Here is a 19961-nt window from a genome sequence, read left to right as displayed (position 1 = left end):
GTACCTTTCCTTTATATGTGCCATCGCCCTTTAAAAGAGCGATATTCTGGCCAAATCCGACTACCAGGAAACAAAAAAAGAAAAAGTAAGGAAAAATATCATCAGTTGTTACTTCAGAAGCATGCCAAAACTATTGTATGAAAAAAGAAGATGAGAAAACCAGAAAACTTGAAGAAAAAGAACAGAGAGCTTTTCTAAGAGAGCAAAAGAAATTAGATCAAATTAATAAAAGGAAAAAAAACCTTTGATTCCGAAAGTTTTGAAGATTCGATAGAAAGTGTTGATAGCGTAGATGACATAGAAATCAACAACCAGGAAGAAACTGAATTTTCAGAAGGAGACGCTGTTGGTGCAGTTACTGTAGATGACTATATACTTGTTAAGTTTCGTGGAGGAAAAAGAAAAACTGTAACATATACATATTATACCTGTGTTGCTCAAAACATATTTCCTGAAGAAAGTGAGGTTAGAAATGATTTATTTGACAAAATTTAATTTGTATAAGTAGTTAAAATATCATTAATAATTACTTTTTGGGGTTGTATAATGTCAATAACTGGAATAATGGATGTTTTGAACTACAAAATAGTTTTTTTTCCAAATTAACCCATTAATGCCCACCGTATTTTATGTAATACGCGAAACACTGCTATATATTTCACCATCTACTAGTCAGAAAAAAAAAGTAAACATTAGTTGTTTTCCCAATATAGGTTACAGAATAGATGTTAGAAGGTAACTGTTTATCACATCATTAGAAATTTATACCCGCTTGGCGGTAAAGGGTGATTTTTTATGCTAAGTTTTCTTAGGTTGTATTATAGTTCACTGGTTGCATTTTAGGAGAGTTTGTAGGACTTTTTCGAATTATTTTGAAAAATCTTTTTTAGTGTTTAACTAGTAAGGCTTCTAAATATCAAATAGTGATATAAATAGTATTGAAATCTATACTGGTGAGGGTGAGTATTTTGAAGGTGTTTGATTCTTGCATATGATATATAATAGGCTGGGCAATCATGGTAACTAATCAATATTGTTTCTGTTTTAGAAACAATGACGAAAAAATATGATCCTAATAATCCCAAAGATGCAGAGGAATTGTTAAAAATATATGAGAGTTTAGAAGATGACGATACTTTGGCTCAGGAAATTGACCAGTGTAACGATGTTCAACTCACGTTGCATTATCCAAAAGATGGAAATCATTCTGAGAGAGATGATGCCGGAAGTGATGAGGAAGACCAGTTCAATTACACTTGACTAATGTTTGTATTTTGAGAACGATTTCCGAGGTGGAAATTGAAATGTCAATAAACGTACTTTAACCTTTAATTGTGGCTTATTCCCATTTAAATAGTAATTACTCTTTAGCGATGTATTGCAAAGCTAGTAATGAAATGCTGTTGATTGGATCTAAGAAATTGATTAGACAAATAGATTGTAATCAAATTAAAATAATTTTTAGTAATAATAATTGAGAGTGTATTACATTTGCTAATACCATGCTATAAACTCTTCTTACAGTGCTCATGTAGATATATCAACAATATCCATTCTACTTCTATAGGTAAAAGCAATTATCAGTTGTGCTTAGTGTGTATAGTAATACAGGTTAATTTTGGACACTAATTATTTTTGTATCAAACATTTCACAATCTATGAGATATGTCGCACCCTCAGTGCAATACTGCAGTAACTCAAAATTTTATGAAAATGATGTAATCATGGAATTCTATTGTAAACATGCATACCTATCCCCTGTAAAACTTTAGTAACTTTCAAATGCTTAACCGGCTAAATATTACAACAACAACAGTTTAACTATTTTGCGTTTTTTTTTGTACACAAGTTCCGCGCAAAACTGTTGTAATTCCAATGCAACAGTGTTAAAACAATTTTGCATGGAACATTGCAATGGTTTCGATAACAAGCAATGAAAGGCACGAAAAAAGTAAGATATTTGTTTTTTTCTATATCTGTGGTTTTCAATATCGATATATATCTGTGGTGTTTAATTTTAATATATAGCGTGTCTACGTAATTCATTAACGGCCGAGACAATAAACAAAGATTTACGAGACCAATCTATTCATGTAAGTTTTGTGTCCTTTATGTGACATTATATTTTCCATAAAATGTGGGCGATGTCGTTTGACCATTTATTTATTAGATTGGATAAAAAACACATAAATTAAGATTAATTATTTACAGCCAAAAATGAAAGGAAAAACAGTTATCTTAAAGCTTGTGTATTAACAATACTGACAGGTTAAAAATATCTATTCTCAGAAAACTTGTTCTATAAAAACTAAATCTCAGATTGTATTAAATCTTCATGTAACCTTCCGGGGCGATTGTCTTATCATATTGTCCCCCCGTAAATCCCAACTTTTACTAAGGTAGTGAATTTCAATCCTTTTGTTAATCACTGTACTCAAGGTAGCATGATTTGCATATTTTTATTATAGTCCTTTTGTTTTGAATTTAAAATAAAAATATTGAAAGCTTTACAAATAATTTTTCTAGCTTTTTATGACATTGTCAACATGTGCAGAGATAGAAAGATTAAATTGCCGCTAGCGATAAGCCGTTTTATTAGGTACCTATTTATTCTAGGTAGCTATCTGATTTCTTGGAATCTATTAAATATAAAGTTTAATACCATACTAAACCCCGAGTGCTGTTGGGGATTATTTTTTCTTTACTAACCCGATAATTTATTTGAATTTATTAAATGTATATACCAAACCCCGGGAATGACCAAATTGCCAAAAAGAAAGATTTGGTATACTTATGCCATTCAGGTATGATACCAGAAGCCCACCATAGTTTTTATAAAAATATTTTGGCTCAAGATAATATACGATAAGACGACAACAACTAACAGAAAATGTGACTACACTTTTTACAATTTTCTCTGTGCAAAAGTGTTGTAACTTAAAATACTAAATGTGTAGTGATTAACAATTTTCTCTGTGCAAAAGTGTTGTAACTTTGAAATTCCTAATTTTTTTTAGCATTAATATTATTTTATTTAAATTTCTATTTTTGGTTAATGTAATATAGGCTGAAAAGCATGCAAAATCATAATTAAATGTTAATTTTTCTTAAAACTTGTGTCTTATTTTACCAATATTAGCACGAAAATAAACAAAATCATCTTTATCTCGAAACTTACTTATTCTGACTTACTGCAGTCTTGCACTGAGGGTGCAATGTGTCCGTTTATAGATTAAAACAAGGCTTCTTCATTTAAGGGTTGAGTAGATTTCATATAGTGGGAGTATTTTCAATTATAATATGTAGTTGCTGCTAATCTCTTTATTTGCTCAGTATGACTCTACTAAGTTTTGTAATATATGTTAATAAGACTGTACAACATATTATTATGTGCATTCAGTTACTTGTCCATACTTGTTTTTCCAGCAATAAATGTGAGATTTTGTCAGTTTGTCATCATATTATATTAATTTATGACATTTGAACTATTGGTATTTTATTTTATTTCGTGAGTTTTGCTTATTAGATATTAGGTATCAGTACAATGTTAGCAGTGTATTAGAGGTGATTAATGTACAAACTCCTTATGTTTACATCTAATTTATTTGAATTAGTTTTTTAAGGAAATATATAAATAGGTTTATGAGATGCGTTTGTCCAGCAGTGGAAGATACAAGGCTAATGAAGAACGCAGAGAACGTGTTTTAAATAAAAACATGTTATTATTGCAATAATTTTACATGACAATGAAGAATTTGCTGTCATTAGGAAACATCCTATAATTTTACTTACCAATAAGTCCCAGTTGGCCTCATCCAGGTGATAAATAGCTTCAGCAACATCTTCAATTCCAGTGCAAGCCTAATATAAAGAAAAATGGTATAAAAAATACAAAAAAATAAAGAAATAGGTTTTGTCATTTAACGGAAAATTTTACGAAAACATTTTGGATAACTTACTTGAAAATCAGCTAAAATTTCTTCTCTATTTTCTGACATTTTTATTGAAATTTAAGAACAAAGCTTACAAAGAACAAAATGTGTTTTTAACCTTTTATTAAAATCTTTCTTTGATCACCTTTTAGATTGTCAACTCTTGTCAAAAATTGACAAACATTGTGGGCTAATGATAGTTTCACATGCAATCATAAAATGTCAAAATTTACCAACCGTAGAGGACCAATCATATGTTATCCGCCAATTACAAATACAATTCAAAGCGCGCTCTGATTTATACAATGTCATTCCCTAAATTATGCCTTCACCTTGAAAAAGAGAATCGAAAATTCTCTTTGAGACAAAATGATAAAACTACTCTTATAAAGCAAATTAAAAAAAAAAAAAAAATAAAAATGTTAAATCCCTAGCAGAATTTAATACAATAATGTGTTCATAACAAGTTATGATTAAAATTATGAAACACTATATACATTCTTAAATAAATGATTTAAAAAGTTATCCTAGAATAAAAATATTTAACTCAAAACCTTTATTTCTTTGTTATCTATATAAAGTTTTTTATCGGTCCCTAACAAAATGCTATGTCTTAGCACCTCTAGTCACACTGATGCTTTATAACAGATCTTCGGTGTATACAAGTCGATCTCGTAAATTCTACATCTTGTAGATACCTTGTATCGATGTTTGTAGGTTCGGATAAACTTTAGCGCCTACTGTCGAGCCTTTTTTTAATCAAGGCTTTCAACTAGTAGTTTTCCTCATTTAAGCGCTCTTGTTTGCTCGTTGTTCTTTTTTTGGTCTATGCTGAGTTTCATGGTGGTCATCGTCAATAATTTTTCTCCATCTTCGGAACAAAAACTAAGGGGAGAGTTGCCCAAAATGGGGACCCCATCACATTTTGTGACACAAAATGAAAATTTGTAATACATAAAATATTTTACACAATTATGTAGTTAAAGTGTGCCTTCAGGTACTAGAAAACAGATATTGAAAATGTAAAATGGGTACACGGATATATTAGGTTATTTTTTAATTAAACATGTAATGAAGTATTGAACATTATTATACAGTAGGTTCAGTATGACAGTATGAACAGTATTAAAAAATAAAAATCAAACTATAAACAAAAATCGCATATAAAAGTGTCATCATCTTCATAGCTTGAACAAGCTTCATGTGCCCAGCCACCACATTTGCAGCACCGAATCCAACCTTCCTGATCGAAAGAGTTTTTGTACATCTCGTTGCAAAAAATGCAAGCTTCTTCGTCTTCTTCTTCCTCGTCTTCATTAGAGGACGTATCAGAATCTTCAGCCGGACACTTTTTATTTTTACGCTTATTTTGGATAGACAAACCATTGTTTTATTTCAATTTCTTGGGCAGTAGCCTGTTCTTCAGTCTCTATATAGTTCAGCCTTGTATGGTGACGATGTTAATATGACAGTTTTACCTTTCCTCTTGTTACTATTTCTTTTTACACGCTACTTTTCTTGGGGTAGGGGCATCAACATTTTTGGTGAAAGCAGAAAAGCTGATTTGGGTGACGTAGACCCACCTGTTGAAGTAGAGGGCTCAGGAGAAGTTTCTTTATAAGGCTCAGGAGAAGCGTCGTTAGAAGGCACAGTTCCACTTGAAAAAGTAGAATGTTCTGTTCTATTGTTTGTGGTGTTGGTAGTAGTGGCGCATGATATCTGCTGCTCAGAATTGTGGTTTGGTTGTTCTGTGGTATCTGACTGGACAAACAGGTAATCAGGGAATACATATCTATTGAGGGGATATATTCCTGTTTTTTTAATCCCTTCACTGCGGTTTGAACATTAGTTGTTCTTGAAAAAGCAGCATTGACTAGTTGTCCAATTTGATAAATTGTAACACCCCGGCCAGTGTGATTAAGCAACCAATTTTTAACCTATTGTGCATAAAATGTACTAAGTGGTGCCAAAAATGAGACATCGAGCGGTTGTAATCTATGTCTGGTGTGTGGTGGAAAACATAATAATATAAAGTTATTTTCCCCTGCAAGATGAAGGAGTTCTAAACTTTTGGTATGGAAACTGTGACCATCAAGAATAAGTAGCACTGGTTTTTGAGGTCCGGGATTAGAAAACTCAATAAACTTTTTAAACCATTCAATAAAGTTTTCTTGGGTAATCCAACCAGTCTCATAATACACTGCAGGTGACCCTGGCGGGGTACCATCCATTAAGAGCGGATTTACTTTCTTACGGGGAAATACAAACATCCCTGGCATAAAATTCCCTGCAGCATTCATACAGGTTTCTAAGGTCACCAGTACACCTCGTTCTGCTGAGGACAAACAACCCACTTGCTTTTTACCACACAGAGTAAGGATTCTGGAAGGCTTGTTAGGTACAGTCATAATGACGCTCTCATCTACGTTGTAGATATCATTGGGTGATAAATTGTGTTGCGTATATAAAGATTCAAGCAAATCAAAAATTTTCTTTAGTGCTGCTCGATTAAAACCTTTTGTTCTTGCCAGTTAAGTTTTTTCAGGATTACGTAATGCTAATTTGGGGTGCCGCATTCATCATCATCATGCAACCTCTTCTGTCCACTGCTGGACATACGTCTCTCCCATTTTTCGCTACTCTTCACGGTTCTGTGCTTCTTGTTGCCATTTCTTGGATATTCGTCTAATGTCGTCCATCCATCGTGTTGGTGGTCGTCCTCTGCTGCGTTTGTCTTGTCGTGGGCGCCAGTCAATTAGTTTTCTGGTCCATCTTGTGTCTTTCAGTCTCACTATGTGACCTGCCCAATTCCATTTCAGCTTAGCTATACGTTCGACGACATCACTGATACCTGTTCTTTTCCTTAAGTCTTGATTCCTTATTTTGTCTTTTTTTGTCACGCCGAGAATTGATCTTTCCATGCGCCTTTGTGCCACTCGCATTTTTAGTGCTGTTGTTTTTGTGAACGTGAGAGTTTTTGCTCCGTATGTCATAATAGGAAGAACGCATTGCTCAAATGTCTTCCGTTTCATAGCTATCGGGATGTTGCTCTTAAAGATGTCTCTTAGTGAACCATACGCCGCCCAAGCAAGTGTTATTCGTCGTTGAAATTCGCAGGTCTGGTTGTCCTTGCCTATTCTGATTTCATGACCAAGATATATGTACTTTTCTGTCAATTCTACCACTTGATTTTGGATGATTAGGTGTTCGCTGGGAACTTAATTTGTCTTACTGATGTTCATTTTTAGACCTATTGTTGAAGATACGTTTTCTAATTCTTGTACCATTTGTTGTGCTGCACCCAGATTTTCGGTAATAAGTACTATGTCGTCGGCAAAACGCAGATGATTGAGCATTTCTCCATCCATTTTTATTCCTCTATTTTCCCACTTTAGCATTTTAAAGGCGTATTCGAGGACCGTTATAAATAATTTAGGCGAGAGAGTGTCGCCCTACATACTGAATAATTTAGGTGAGAGAGTGTCGATCTACAGATTGATGACAACGGAACAATCAAAGGAAAGGATAAATTCAAATACCTGGGGTTTATAATCACGAAAAAGGCAACAACAGAGGAAGAAATTACACAAAGATTAGGACAAACAAGAACAGCAATCCGACAACTTAACTCAGTATGGTGGGATAGACACCTAAATATGAAGACAAAAATGCAGATTTATAAAACATTAGTGCGAAGTATTATGACATATGGGGCTGAAAATTGGATCATAAACAAGAAAAACAGCAGTAAGATAGTAGCAACAGAGATGGAATGCCTGCGAAGGTGCTGCAGAGTAACAAGAATGGATAGGAGAAGTAATGACGAAATAAAGCAAAGAACATCAATAGAAACAGACATACTAACATATATAGAACAAAAAAGACTAAAGTGGTATGGATATGTAAGAACTAGCGACAGCAGATGGATAAAGATAATACCCGAATGGAGCCCCATAGGAAGGAGGAAAAGAGGACGACCCCGAAAATCCTGGAGGAACGAAGTAGACGACGCCATGAGTAAGAGAGGCCTAAACGATGGAGAATGAAACAACAGAGAGAGATGGAAACGGTTGAGCGAGGGAAGGCAGTGAATACTGTAGAATCCCTAAATATATACAGGGTGGTCCTTAAGTAATTGTACAAACAGAAACCGTAAATTCTTCACTTTAAAATATTACGATTTAAGCCAACATGCTTTAATAAAATGTTGATATTAAGAAAGATACAGTGTGTTAAAGTGGAAATTTAAAATTTTATTTTTCGCTATAACTTTTACGTTTGTAAATATTTTTGGACAAAAATCTACAGTTGGATGCTTTTGAGTAGGATAAATTATAATTTTATACTTACTTTAATGTAACTAATAGGGGGCGCCACATATGCCACATGTGTGGCATAAATTTGCGCTTAACTTTTTTGTTCTTTAAGTTAGCTCTATTTGTGTTAAAAAATATTAAAGATACATTATTTTTACAAAGAAAAGGTATACTTATTAGTAACCTGAAAATTCAACCGTTTTCGAGATAAATGCATTTTATAGGTCAGCTACACAGTAATTCTTAGTTTGATATTTGTGCGGTAAAGCACTGAATACCTGTAGATAAGCATAATTCATAGTTTATTCTTATTAAAACAACTCAAAGATGGTAATGTAACATCACAAAATGCTTTGTTATATGTGCTAAATGTCTTATTGGAGAAAAGATATTTCATCTTCTTCTTTAGGTGCCGTGTCCGTATTCAGACGTTGGCCGTCATCTTGTTTACAATTCCCCTTTGCTATCGCTTCTTAAGTTTCGATAATGGCGTTGTATTACTTTTTCTCTATTGTAAAATGCCAAAAACCCAAAATATGTGGTTTATGCAAGATGGTACCCAACCACATTCTAGAGAGAAGGCAGTTAGAATATACTTAAATACAACTTTTCTGAACGTTGGATTGGTCATGATCGTCATATTCCTTGGCAATGTGGTGAGATATTGATATACTCATGTAATTCATAAAAAATCCGAAAATAATACTTATTGTTCATTATGTAAATTGTTTACCCATTTTTATTAGGGCAAATAGAAACTAGAGCAGAGGTATTGAATAGCACATATGTGTCCTGTTTCATAATACTTTTGCTACAAAACTAACCTGAAAGACTCAGCATTTTTACAAAAACATCATCGTTGTCTTAATAACCGATATTGATATAAATATAGTAAACACACAGGCACAGGCAATTTGGTTCAGCATAATATTAGTTCGTTAGTAAATCATAATAGTCCATTTGTTCGAGATGTGATTATAGTTACTCGTATGCTGTAACGTAATCATATAAATAAGTAATGTCATCGATATATTCATCCATTATACATTATAGCTACCACGTAGCCCCGAATTTAATCCGCTTGATTTTGGTGTATGGGGCGCATTAAAACAACGTGTCTATAAGAATCCCATAAACATTCGCAACCAACTATGGGAAGAAATAAATACTGCAGCAGTTTCTTTAGAACCAATAATGCTATTTAATATGAGACGATCTTTTATGGAATATATTGACAAATGGATTAAAGAAAATGATGGACATATCGAACACTTACTTTGACAAAAAGTTATGTTATTTAGTTTAACTATTTCTTAATTTGGTTTGTAAACAAAATGTTTTGATTATGATTTTAATTTAACATAAAACGTAAAATGTTTGATGTAAAATCCTATTCTTTTGTTTTTTGTCAAATCCTATTATTAATTATCTTGTCGATATATTTATTTTATTTAATATTTCGTTAACTATTAACTTTAGTTAAAGGTATTTTATACCAAAATTCAGAAGTATTAATGTTTTTGTCTATTTTTTCTTCGTTGCCTGGAGTAATTGCCTTAGATCATAGAATTATGCAGCTGATTTTTAAAATGCGATTATCTCGAAAACTGTTGAGTTTTGAAGTTATTAACAACCATACCTTTTTTTTGTTAAAATAATGTATCTTTAATATTTTTTTATCCCAAATACAGTTAACTTAAAGAGCAAAAAAGTTAAGTGTAAATTTATACCACATATGTGGCATTAGTGGCGCCCTCTATCAGTTACATCAAAGTGTGCATCAAATTATAATTTCTCATATTTAAAAGTACCCAGTTGTAAATTTTTATACGTAAATGTTTACAAACGTAAAAGTTATAGCGAAAAATAAAATTTTAATTTTGCACTTTAACACCCTGTATCTTTCTTAATATTAACATTTTATTAAAGCAATTTGGCTTAAATCGTAATATTTTAAAGTGTAGAATCTACTGTTTCTTTTTGTACAATTACTTAAGGACCACCCTGTATAGTGTCGCCCTGTCACACACCTCGCTTGATATGAATTTCTCTGGTGGTATCATGTAGTTTTACACGCATTGTGGAGTTTTGGTATAATGTTTGTAATAGCTTTGTGAGTCAGTGTCGAAGGCTTTGTGAAAGTCTACGAAGATAAGTACCAGTGGTCTGTTATATTCTAGCGACTTTTCTATTAAGGTTTTACTGTTTGTGGGTGATCGTTTGTTCCGAATTTTGAGCGGAAGCCAGCTTGTTCTCGGGGCTGGTAGAAATCTAAGTTTTTCTCTAGTCTTGTCGTAATTATTCAGATAAACATTTTATAGATGTGGTTCAATAAGCTGATTGTCCCATAGTTTTCTAGGTGCGCCTTGTCTCCTTTCTTGTGTAGTAAAATTGTTACTGCATTCTTCCGTGTTTTTGGTATGCAACAATCTGTTAGACAAAGGTTAAACAACAGTTTTATTTGGTTGAGAAGGGCACGTCCGCCCATCTTTATAGCTTCTATTACGACTCCATATTATCCTGGCGCTTTGTTGTTTTTCATCTTTTTCATTGCGTCCTGGATTTCGCTAAGTGTGATCTCTGGCATGAGCTCTGAACCCTGGTTAATAATTTTGCGTGATGCGGCGGCTTCCAAGTTCTTTTGGTCTTCTCTTTGGCTTGTGTATAGTTCTTGATAGAAGTCTTCAACTATGTGTAGTAGTTCTTCTCTATTTGATGTGAGGACTACTTGTTTGTTCTTTAGTTTGTGTATTTCGCATTTTCCATTGTTTAGTCGTCTTCTCAGGACTTTCAGACTTTTATTCTCTTCTATAGATCGCTGGACTTTTTCGTAAAATTTAATACGAATGTGTATTGTAGGGCCAGGCTTGGACTGGGAAAAATTTTTAGGCCTAACAAATCACAAAAACCAGCGTCAATCCTGGGTTGATCCATAGCGAGCGGTAGAGCGATTACTCTTCTAAATGTTATCAAAAATCCCGTTATCTCCGGGTTCATAACCTGATCGTATTAAAAAATTGACAAATGAATACCAAACATTTATGATCAGCATTAAAATATGTATGTGTAAGGTAAGGGAAACAAAATACATATTAAGATATTTTAATCAAAAACAATAAGTGGTTTAGTTTTAACAATCGTCGGTTCCAAAAACTATCTTTTATTGTTTGCAGATATGAAAAAGTAGAATATTGTTCAGTATGTATTTTTTCTTGATAGAGAAGAACAACGCAGAACTTAACGCCGAATTGAAAGCTTTATGACGTTATTTTTATCTATTCAAATATACCATTTTTCAAAGTAAAAACGGTGCACGTCACAATTTATATAAAGTGGCGTAACTTATATTTAAAATTTCCAGAACGTCAACCTTAGAGTTCAAATTTTCCTAACACAGCTAATAATACGAAACTGCTCGATCTTTCATAGGCGTCAACATGGTAGAATAATCAGAAAAATGTAACCATCAATATATTGCGAATTTTAAAATTATATTGATTAAATAACCAAAAACATTTGTTAGTACTCATAATATAAATTTTATGAAATAACTCTTTAAGTCTAATATTCTACAAAATAATAATTTTAATTAAATATATTAGACAATTGTACGCAATTGATACGGGAATACTTCAAATTTTAATGACAGTTCAGCGTGTGGAAAAATTGTTTAAAGTGTTGCCGCTTTTTTAGAGTAAGAATTTTGTTTATGTTTTGATTTCTTACACAATTTTATCATAATATATTATATATTAATAAATTGTATTTATAAATACATATTAAATTTAGATTAATAGCGTTAAAAACTAATTATTATTGTGTATTGTGATTGTGCTATGCCAAAACAACTAAATAGTCTGTAGAAAGCTGATAGGCTTTCATATAAGATAGATTATTTTGAACAAGAAATAATGGCGGGACGTTTTTATTATTAATGCTCTAAAAGAGGTAAGTTTAAAATTTAGAATATATAATTTTGTATTAAAATGTTTTCTTATGTATTTTAGTGTGTTGCAGTAGTCTTAAAACTAAGTGTATTTACTGTTAATATAACAGTTTGACAAATGGTTGACATTTTAAAAATTCCTCACTTACTAACTATGCTGATGTTTTGGCAACGCTGTGGGGTTCTGACGTCGAAAAGCTTGAATAACGTGTAATTATTTTTATATGAAAAATTCTATATGTGTATACATACAAAAAAATTACATCCAGCATAGATGCCAAATTTAGCTCTGATTTATTATTTCCATTCTCTAACTTCCAAAATGACTTAAAAGCGCCATTTTGCAATGACGTTGAGCTGAAACTTCATACAATTTTAAAGTTAAAGTTCAAGCAAATTTGGAGTTCAGTTCAAAAAACTTGGCAAAGCGTTTTATTTAGTGTCTTGGACGAAAAGGAGACTGGTTAAAAAACAACAAAAATCGTGCGTTGTAAATTTATTGTAAAATTTTTGTAATATTAATAATCGAAACATTTTTATATACAGGTTTTCAATTTTTTTTCTTCTTTTATTCAGCTTTTCCGAAGCAGTTTTAGACTCACGTATGATGAATGAATGTCTGAATTATTCACTTTTTTTGTACTTCTATTTCTTGTATTTTACATTTGTTTTTGAAAGAACTTCCTGTTTTTTCAATATAAAAGGATGTAAGGAAGAAATGGTAAGACTTTACTAATCTTTTACACTATAAAAAGTATAAAATCTTCGTTCAATATTATGTTTATATAAGATTAAGTCACAATCGATTGTAATGATAATTACAATTTTAATTGCTGTTAATGTTTCGATTTACACTCCGGAAATCGTTTTAAAAAAATATCATTTCAAAAAATAGTGTGTGTTATTATAACCGAAAGTTTTTTAAGGAGTTATGTTTCTCAAACTTGATGAGTGACTTACTTTGGCCTCGATCTTGTAGGCAAATAGCCATAATTTTAGTTGAAAATTCTGAAGGTTTTTTTGATTTTTACCCTCAGAATGATATCAAATTCTGATTATTTTGTGTGTTTGCGTATTTTGCACAGCATTTTCTATTTGCCGTTTACCATATCAATCACCCAATTTACCCAATCACCATTTCTTCTTGTCATATATATCTTCTTTAGTGGGGTCTCTTTTTTCCATTGCTGTTTTTATTTGTTTGTTACACTGTAATCTAGGACGTCTTCTTTTCCTCCTTATATTTGGTTTCCAGTTCCAAGTTCTCAGCTATATTCTTGTTTCGTCCATCCTTCTCATATGTCCGGACCAGCGTAATTTTCGTTTTTCCATTTCGTCAATTATTAGTGTCTCCTTCACATTCATTAGTTCTCTAATGCGTTCATTTATTCTTACCCAAATCTCTGAGATATCAGCAGCTTTACGCTATTGTCTTAAAGATTTGGTGTTTAGTATCGCGTGTAATATAATCGCTCCATATAATCGAGTATAATCGTCGTGTTATTGTCTTTCCTTTTTTTATTTTATTTGTTATATACGTTTCATTTGATCCTGTATTTGTTAAAGTTACTCTCAAGTATTTAAATTCATTTGTTTGTCTTACTGAGTTTTTTGTATTATGCGTTTCTGTATTACGTGTTTATAGTTCAAACCAAACCTTTCTTTCAGGGCATCACAGTTTATCGAATTCTCCCTAACGCATCAAGTTGAAAGTAACAGAAAAGTACGCCCGTGATTAAATACATAAAATTTAGAAAATTATGTAGCGTTGACGGGTAGTTGCATACTTATTAAAGCGACTTCTAGTTATGGATGTATATTTGGTTGACGTTTAGAATACGCTAAATCGATAGCCAATCAATAACGCGAATAAAGATAATTTGACGAAAAAGTACTCTACCGTGACAGTAAACGAGTAAAATGACAATTGCCATCCAGGTTAGTATTTTCTGACAATGTATGGGGAAAATTTTATTTTATATTTATTTTTTCATTAAACTATTTTAAATATGCCAGGATATACCAGAAAACAACAAAGACTAATATTAAAACTATTAGATTATTTTCAATCAGAAAAAGTGGCTGGAATAACTCTATTACCAGTTTATGCCGTTCGTGAAGTAAGTTTTAAATTATTCTAAAATAATATATAGTAGTATCGTAAATTTTCTATATTTAAGCGTGTTACCAAGGCGTTAGGAGTATTAGTAACAACAGTAAGACGATTATCAAATGAAGGTATTGTTAGATATAACATAATATAACATATTGTTACGATAAATATGAATCATATTAAAAACCTGTAAACATTTTGTTCTCACTTTTGTTCTAGTATTTTCTCCGATCCGCTAGAAACCGGTCTGGCGTTCCCTTTCATTCGAGACAATTCAAGGGTCAACATCCGCCTGCTTCGAAGGGATTTTAGAACTAACGGCTGTTTGATATAAATAGCGGAATTTTCATTATGTGAGGCAGTCTGAAAATAATATCGTGTCGAGTTTCTAATTGTAACGCGGAAGTAAATATTGTAAATAAATAATAAAAATTAAAGTAGTTGTGATAAGTGTAAGAATATTGTATATATAAATTAAATAAAGACTTTAAATAAACTAAGTGTTAGAATATTTTTATAATAAATAAAGTTAATAAATTAGACTAATAAACTCAGTTCAATACGATTAAACCTCGAGCTTATAGAAGTTTAGTGATGGTTTGTATTAAAATATTAATCTGATTTTGGTACGAACGAACGATACCTTGGAACGAACGTCAATGAAAATTGGGGCAATTCCCTAGAAATCAAATGTAGGACAGAGAAAGCAAGATCTGCATTTCAAAAAATTGCTAAGCTATTCAAATGCCATGATTTATCAATAACCATGAAAATCAGATTACTACGATGTTATATCTTTCCTATACTGTTGTACGGATTGAGTCGTGGACTCTCACAGACGCTACCTGCAAGAAAATTGAGGCTTTCGAAATGTGGCTTTATCGTCGAATCCTGAAGATATCCTATACCGACCATGAGGAACAGCGAAAGATATGGTTTGCTGCAATTAATTCTACAAGGAAAAGTAAGGACCAGAAAGGCGACGGATTTCCTTGCTGAAAAATCTACGTACGTGGTTCAACACAACCACAAATCTTTTCAGAGCAGCAGTTTGCAAAATACAGATTGCCATGATGGTCGCCAACATCTGAAAAGGATAGGCACTACAAGAAGAAGATTTGGAAGAAAAGTACTTAGTTCAATTTATATTTTTAGTAACAATACCAAAGTTAGAGCAGGAGACCAATTCACTGAAAATATTAGAACACCGAGAGGAATTAGACAAGGCGACAGTTTAAGCCCATTCTTGTTTAACCTACTCATGGGCAAAATTATAAACAAAGTAACATCTCTCAATCTCGTATACAGAATGGGCAACAAAAGAATTGGTATGGTGTGTTACGCAGATGATGCAGCAATTATTGCCGAAACAGAAGATGATCTTCAGAGACAGCTCTTTCGAATAAGCCGCCGACTAAATATGACCATTTCTACCAACAAAACTAAATGTATGACAATAGCAAAAGAGCCGCTCAGTTGTAAGTTGGTGGTCGAGAACAACCCCATAGAACAGGTGATGCAATTCAGATATCTGGGCATAGATACATCAAGCACACACGACCCAGTAAAGGACCTAAAGAGTCAGATCAACAAAGCATCCGCATTGTCGGGATGTCTGCGGGAGATATGTCTGGTCAAATCCGTATATATGCACAGATAGTAAAATTATAATCTTGAAGAAGACTTGCATACGATCGATCATAACATATGGCATAGAAGTGCGCGAAGATACCAACAAAACGAAACAGATGCTAAGGGTTGCCGAAATGAAAACCCTAAGAACAATAGTGGGTAAAACAAGAAGAGACAAGATGAGAAATACAAATGTCAGAGAGCAGTGCAAAATTCAAGATATTGTAGATGGGGAAGGCACCATAAGAGGATGTGGTACAATCATGTAAGACGAATGGATGAGAATAGACTCCCAAAAATTGCCCTAGAAAACAACCCGCCCGGTTCAAGACCTCCCGGAAGACCACCTAAAAGATGGAGGGATAGTTGGTAATCTACCTCCCAGGAAATTAACCAGAGGCAGCTTCAGAATTAAACAGATCGAAAGATCTCCAAGAAGTAGAAGAAGCAGAAGTAACAATACAAGTTTGACTGCCTTTCAGGAACATTTGCTGTGCAAAATTCTATAAATGACAGCTTATTACATGCTTGAAATAATTGTTCCTTAATAGTCTAAGATTTCACTGCAGGATCACTACGTTCATAACATAGTTAACCAAACTTACATTTTTACATACATTTAAAATTGGGAGAATACATTGATAATAGAAAGGACAGTTAAGATTTGGCTTCACGTATAGTGCCTCTACTATTCGCTTACACATATTTTGTGTTTACAAGACTCATCAGAGCGACTGGTGTAGAAGCTCTAAACGTAAAATCAAATCTTTTCCGCCATAGGAAGTAATAACCTAACTTCTTACGGTCGCAACAGGCGCTATCTGACAATAAAAACCGAAGTGTTCAAAACCAAATTCAGATTAATACCTAAATCTGCAACTTCTACGATTTTCAAGGCACACAGACGGTGAATCGGAACAACATGGGAAATCTAAAATTGCATTTCACGACATATCGATTTACCTAGGTAAGTACCTTTCGTGAATTGGTTACGTATACTCAAAATAAACGAGTAAAGAAAGATATGGAAAAGACAGTTAAGATTTAACTTCACGTATCAGAGACTCATCAGAGCGACAGGTGTAGAAGCTGTAAACGTGAAATCAAATCTTTTTCGTCATAGAAAGTAATAATAACATAACTTCTTACGGACGCAACAGGCGCCATCTGAGAATAGAAACAAAAATTTAGCAAACCGAAGATTGCTAAGGTGTACAATATATTGTGTTCCATGCAGGTTCTAAAATGCGGGTTAATGTTATATAATTACACATGTATTAAAACGGTTCTTTTCAGAACCACATTTTCTTTGAATATGCGAGTGTTATATGATCGAGCAGGGTCTGATTATGCAGGGAAAGATCTAAGGAAAGAGAAGCATAGGGAGGCGTAGAATTTCATGGCTGCGCAACCTGAGAGAGTGGTACGGATGTACATCAAATGAACTTTTCAGAGCAGCCGTCTCAAAAGTCCGAATAGCTATGATGATTGCCGACCTCCGCCGCGGAGATGGCACTTGAAGAAGAAGATATGATAGAGCATTAAAATTTATTTTCTTCAAAATACCTCGGCAATCTATCCAACTGTGTAATACTTAATATAAAAAAATCACTGCTGCACAATCCCCTACTTAATTCAAGAGACTTAAAATCTATACGCCGATACAAATCAAAGAACAGAACTTTTATTGCAACAAAAGTGTTAGAAGCAATAACATTTTCACATTTGGCTGATTACGATTCTGGCAACTGTCCGATTTAACTAAAACGTCATGCAATGATACGCGACATTCTTAAAATCCTATATGAAGTTAAATAAATGATGCAATGAAAGAACGGTTTAGTTTGAACTATATGTATTATGTGTTGTATATGTATTATGTATAATTGTAGTGTATAAATGTGTCTCCGACTTTCTATTAATCCGATAATGTTGGTATATTCTTGTTGCTAACGTCTTCTTTTAGTATTGACAACCAGAGCCTGCTACATTCTGCTGGTGGGTTTGCTACACATTTTTTTTTATTAAGTAGAATGAGAGCTGATTCTTTGATTTTTTTCTCTTTTTCATGTCTGTTTCTCCCACATAGAAGTTGCTGTATTCACATGGTATTTTATAGATTCAGTTTTTTGATCTCCCCTGTGTGTTCTGAGCTTTGCGTTTTGACAGAAAGATCTCAGTGCATTGTTGTTTTAAATGTTATTGTGATGTAGTTATTTCCTATCCTTTCTAATTTTTCCGATAAGCCTTTTACGTATGGTATTGTTCCAATCCCTGTATATTGTATAAATCCCTTCTTGTGAGCATGCTGGATTGCTTATAATGCTTGATTGTTTCCTTTGTTTAATCTTGGGAAATTCCGTGTTTATAAAAAATGACAATGCGTAATTATTTTCTCTTAAAAATCTTTGTTAGCGGGTTTTTTCTTCCTGAAATGCATTTTAGTTGTAGCAGGTGTTTTGGACTCTATCATATAATGATTTAAAACCTATCAGCAGAATGTAGCAGGCTCTGGTTGCCAATACTCATAATCAGCAACAAAAATATACCAACACTAACAGATTATTAGAAAGTCGGAGCAACACACAATACATAAACATATAATATAAAAACATAATACACAAACAAATAATACGCAAACACACAAAATAATCAGAACTTCATATTATTCTGAGGGCAAAAACACTTCTTCTTCGTCACGTGCCACATCAGAATTATCCGACGTTGGCGATCACCATTGTGAAGGCTTCTCGATCTTCTGCCACATGGAATAATTGTCCTGCATTTGATACCTGAGTCCATTCATGAATGTTTATAAATCAAGAATTCTTCCTACATCTGTAAAAACACTACCCTCAAAATAGAAAAATATAACCGCTTAACAAACTTTGGGTTATAATAAAACTCACTATTTTTTGAAATAATCTTTTTTGAAAACTATTTCCGTAGTAATCGAAACCTTAAAAAGCAGTTAAAAATGTAATTTTCATTACAATCAATTGTGGCTTAACACTTTGGCCGCTACGCTAAATCAGTGCAGAGATCCGTTGGGCCACGAATTTTTTTTTAAACTATCTCCAAATTACTTAATTAAAATAGTAAACATTTTTGACAAAAAATATTGGTGCGCATGTGTGTTTGGTGTGTGTGCCAAAAGTATACACGCAGCGCAGAGAATGGAAAATGTCTCTTTGCGCCACGTGTATAATTTTATATACACATTTAAGAGGGGAGTTACCACGTCTAACCCTGATGAAAACGTTGATGATTAGTAACTCGAGAACGTCAGTTGTAAAGAAACATTCATAACGTTATTTAATACATTAATTATGGTGTATAATGTCTTATGAGAAGAACAACGGAGATTGCAGAGTTTATGTGATAACAATATGAGCGATGATACCGAGGCTCCATATCACAACAACTCAGATAATGATCCTGTGTACAAACAAGATAGTAGTAGATAGGCAGTAGTGTATTGACTTCTAGCGAACCCAGGGTAAAAAGACGTAGGATTTAGGAGCTGGACCTTGAAGGTTTGTAATTTTTTCTTTTGCATAATTGTATAAAATGTGAGATTTTATTTACCGACTGTTTTAAATCATCACTCAGGGAATTTTATTACCACCAAAACGAAACTCAAGATTGTTTCTCAATATGTAATATAAATTTAAAAAAGCATCAAAATTAAAAAAAAATCATAATAATTAAAGTATGAATGAATCGTCAAAGATTTCTTCAATTTTTTTCAGACTAACAATAACACAAGGAATATGAACTAGCGTAAAACTTTCCTAACCATGTTTTTTTTGTTTCATAATCTGAGGATTCTGAAACAAATGGTTAGTCAAATGTTGAAGAGCAAGATGTTGTGTCGGATTGGAGTGTAGTTGTTGGAGATCCCAAAGACTTTTATAACTTATAAATATATATATATATATATATATATATATATATATATATATATATATATATATATATATATATATATATATATATATATATATATATATATATATATA

General features: G+C 32.7%; 2 protein-coding genes across 2 annotated transcripts in view; both read right to left on the bottom strand.

Moving 5' to 3' along the window:
- Positions 1–4117, bottom strand: part of casp (Fas associated factor casp) — a 53629-nt gene extending 49512 nt beyond the window's left edge. The window contains exons 1-2 of the mRNA XM_072540246.1: positions 3960–4117; positions 3793–3861 (exon numbers count right to left, since the gene is read on the bottom strand). Of these exons, the coding sequence (XP_072396347.1) occupies positions 3793–3861; positions 3960–3998 (108 nt within the window). The 5' untranslated portion in view covers positions 3999–4117. The remainder of the gene's footprint in view (positions 1–3792; positions 3862–3959) is intronic.
- Positions 4118–5869: 1752 nt separating this feature from the next.
- On the bottom strand, positions 5870–6340 carry LOC140448818 (uncharacterized). Its single transcript, XM_072541937.1, has one exon. The coding sequence runs from the start codon at positions 6338–6340 to the stop codon at positions 5870–5872; it is 471 nt and encodes a 156-aa protein (XP_072398038.1).
- Between the last annotated feature and the right edge of the window lie 13621 nt (positions 6341–19961).

This window comes from Diabrotica undecimpunctata, chromosome 8 (genome assembly GCF_040954645.1).
Source record: "Diabrotica undecimpunctata isolate CICGRU chromosome 8, icDiaUnde3, whole genome shotgun sequence".
In the NCBI taxonomy this organism is placed as follows: Eukaryota; Metazoa; Arthropoda; class Insecta; order Coleoptera; family Chrysomelidae; genus Diabrotica; species Diabrotica undecimpunctata.
This window is presented reverse-complemented; position numbering and strand designations above follow the sequence as displayed.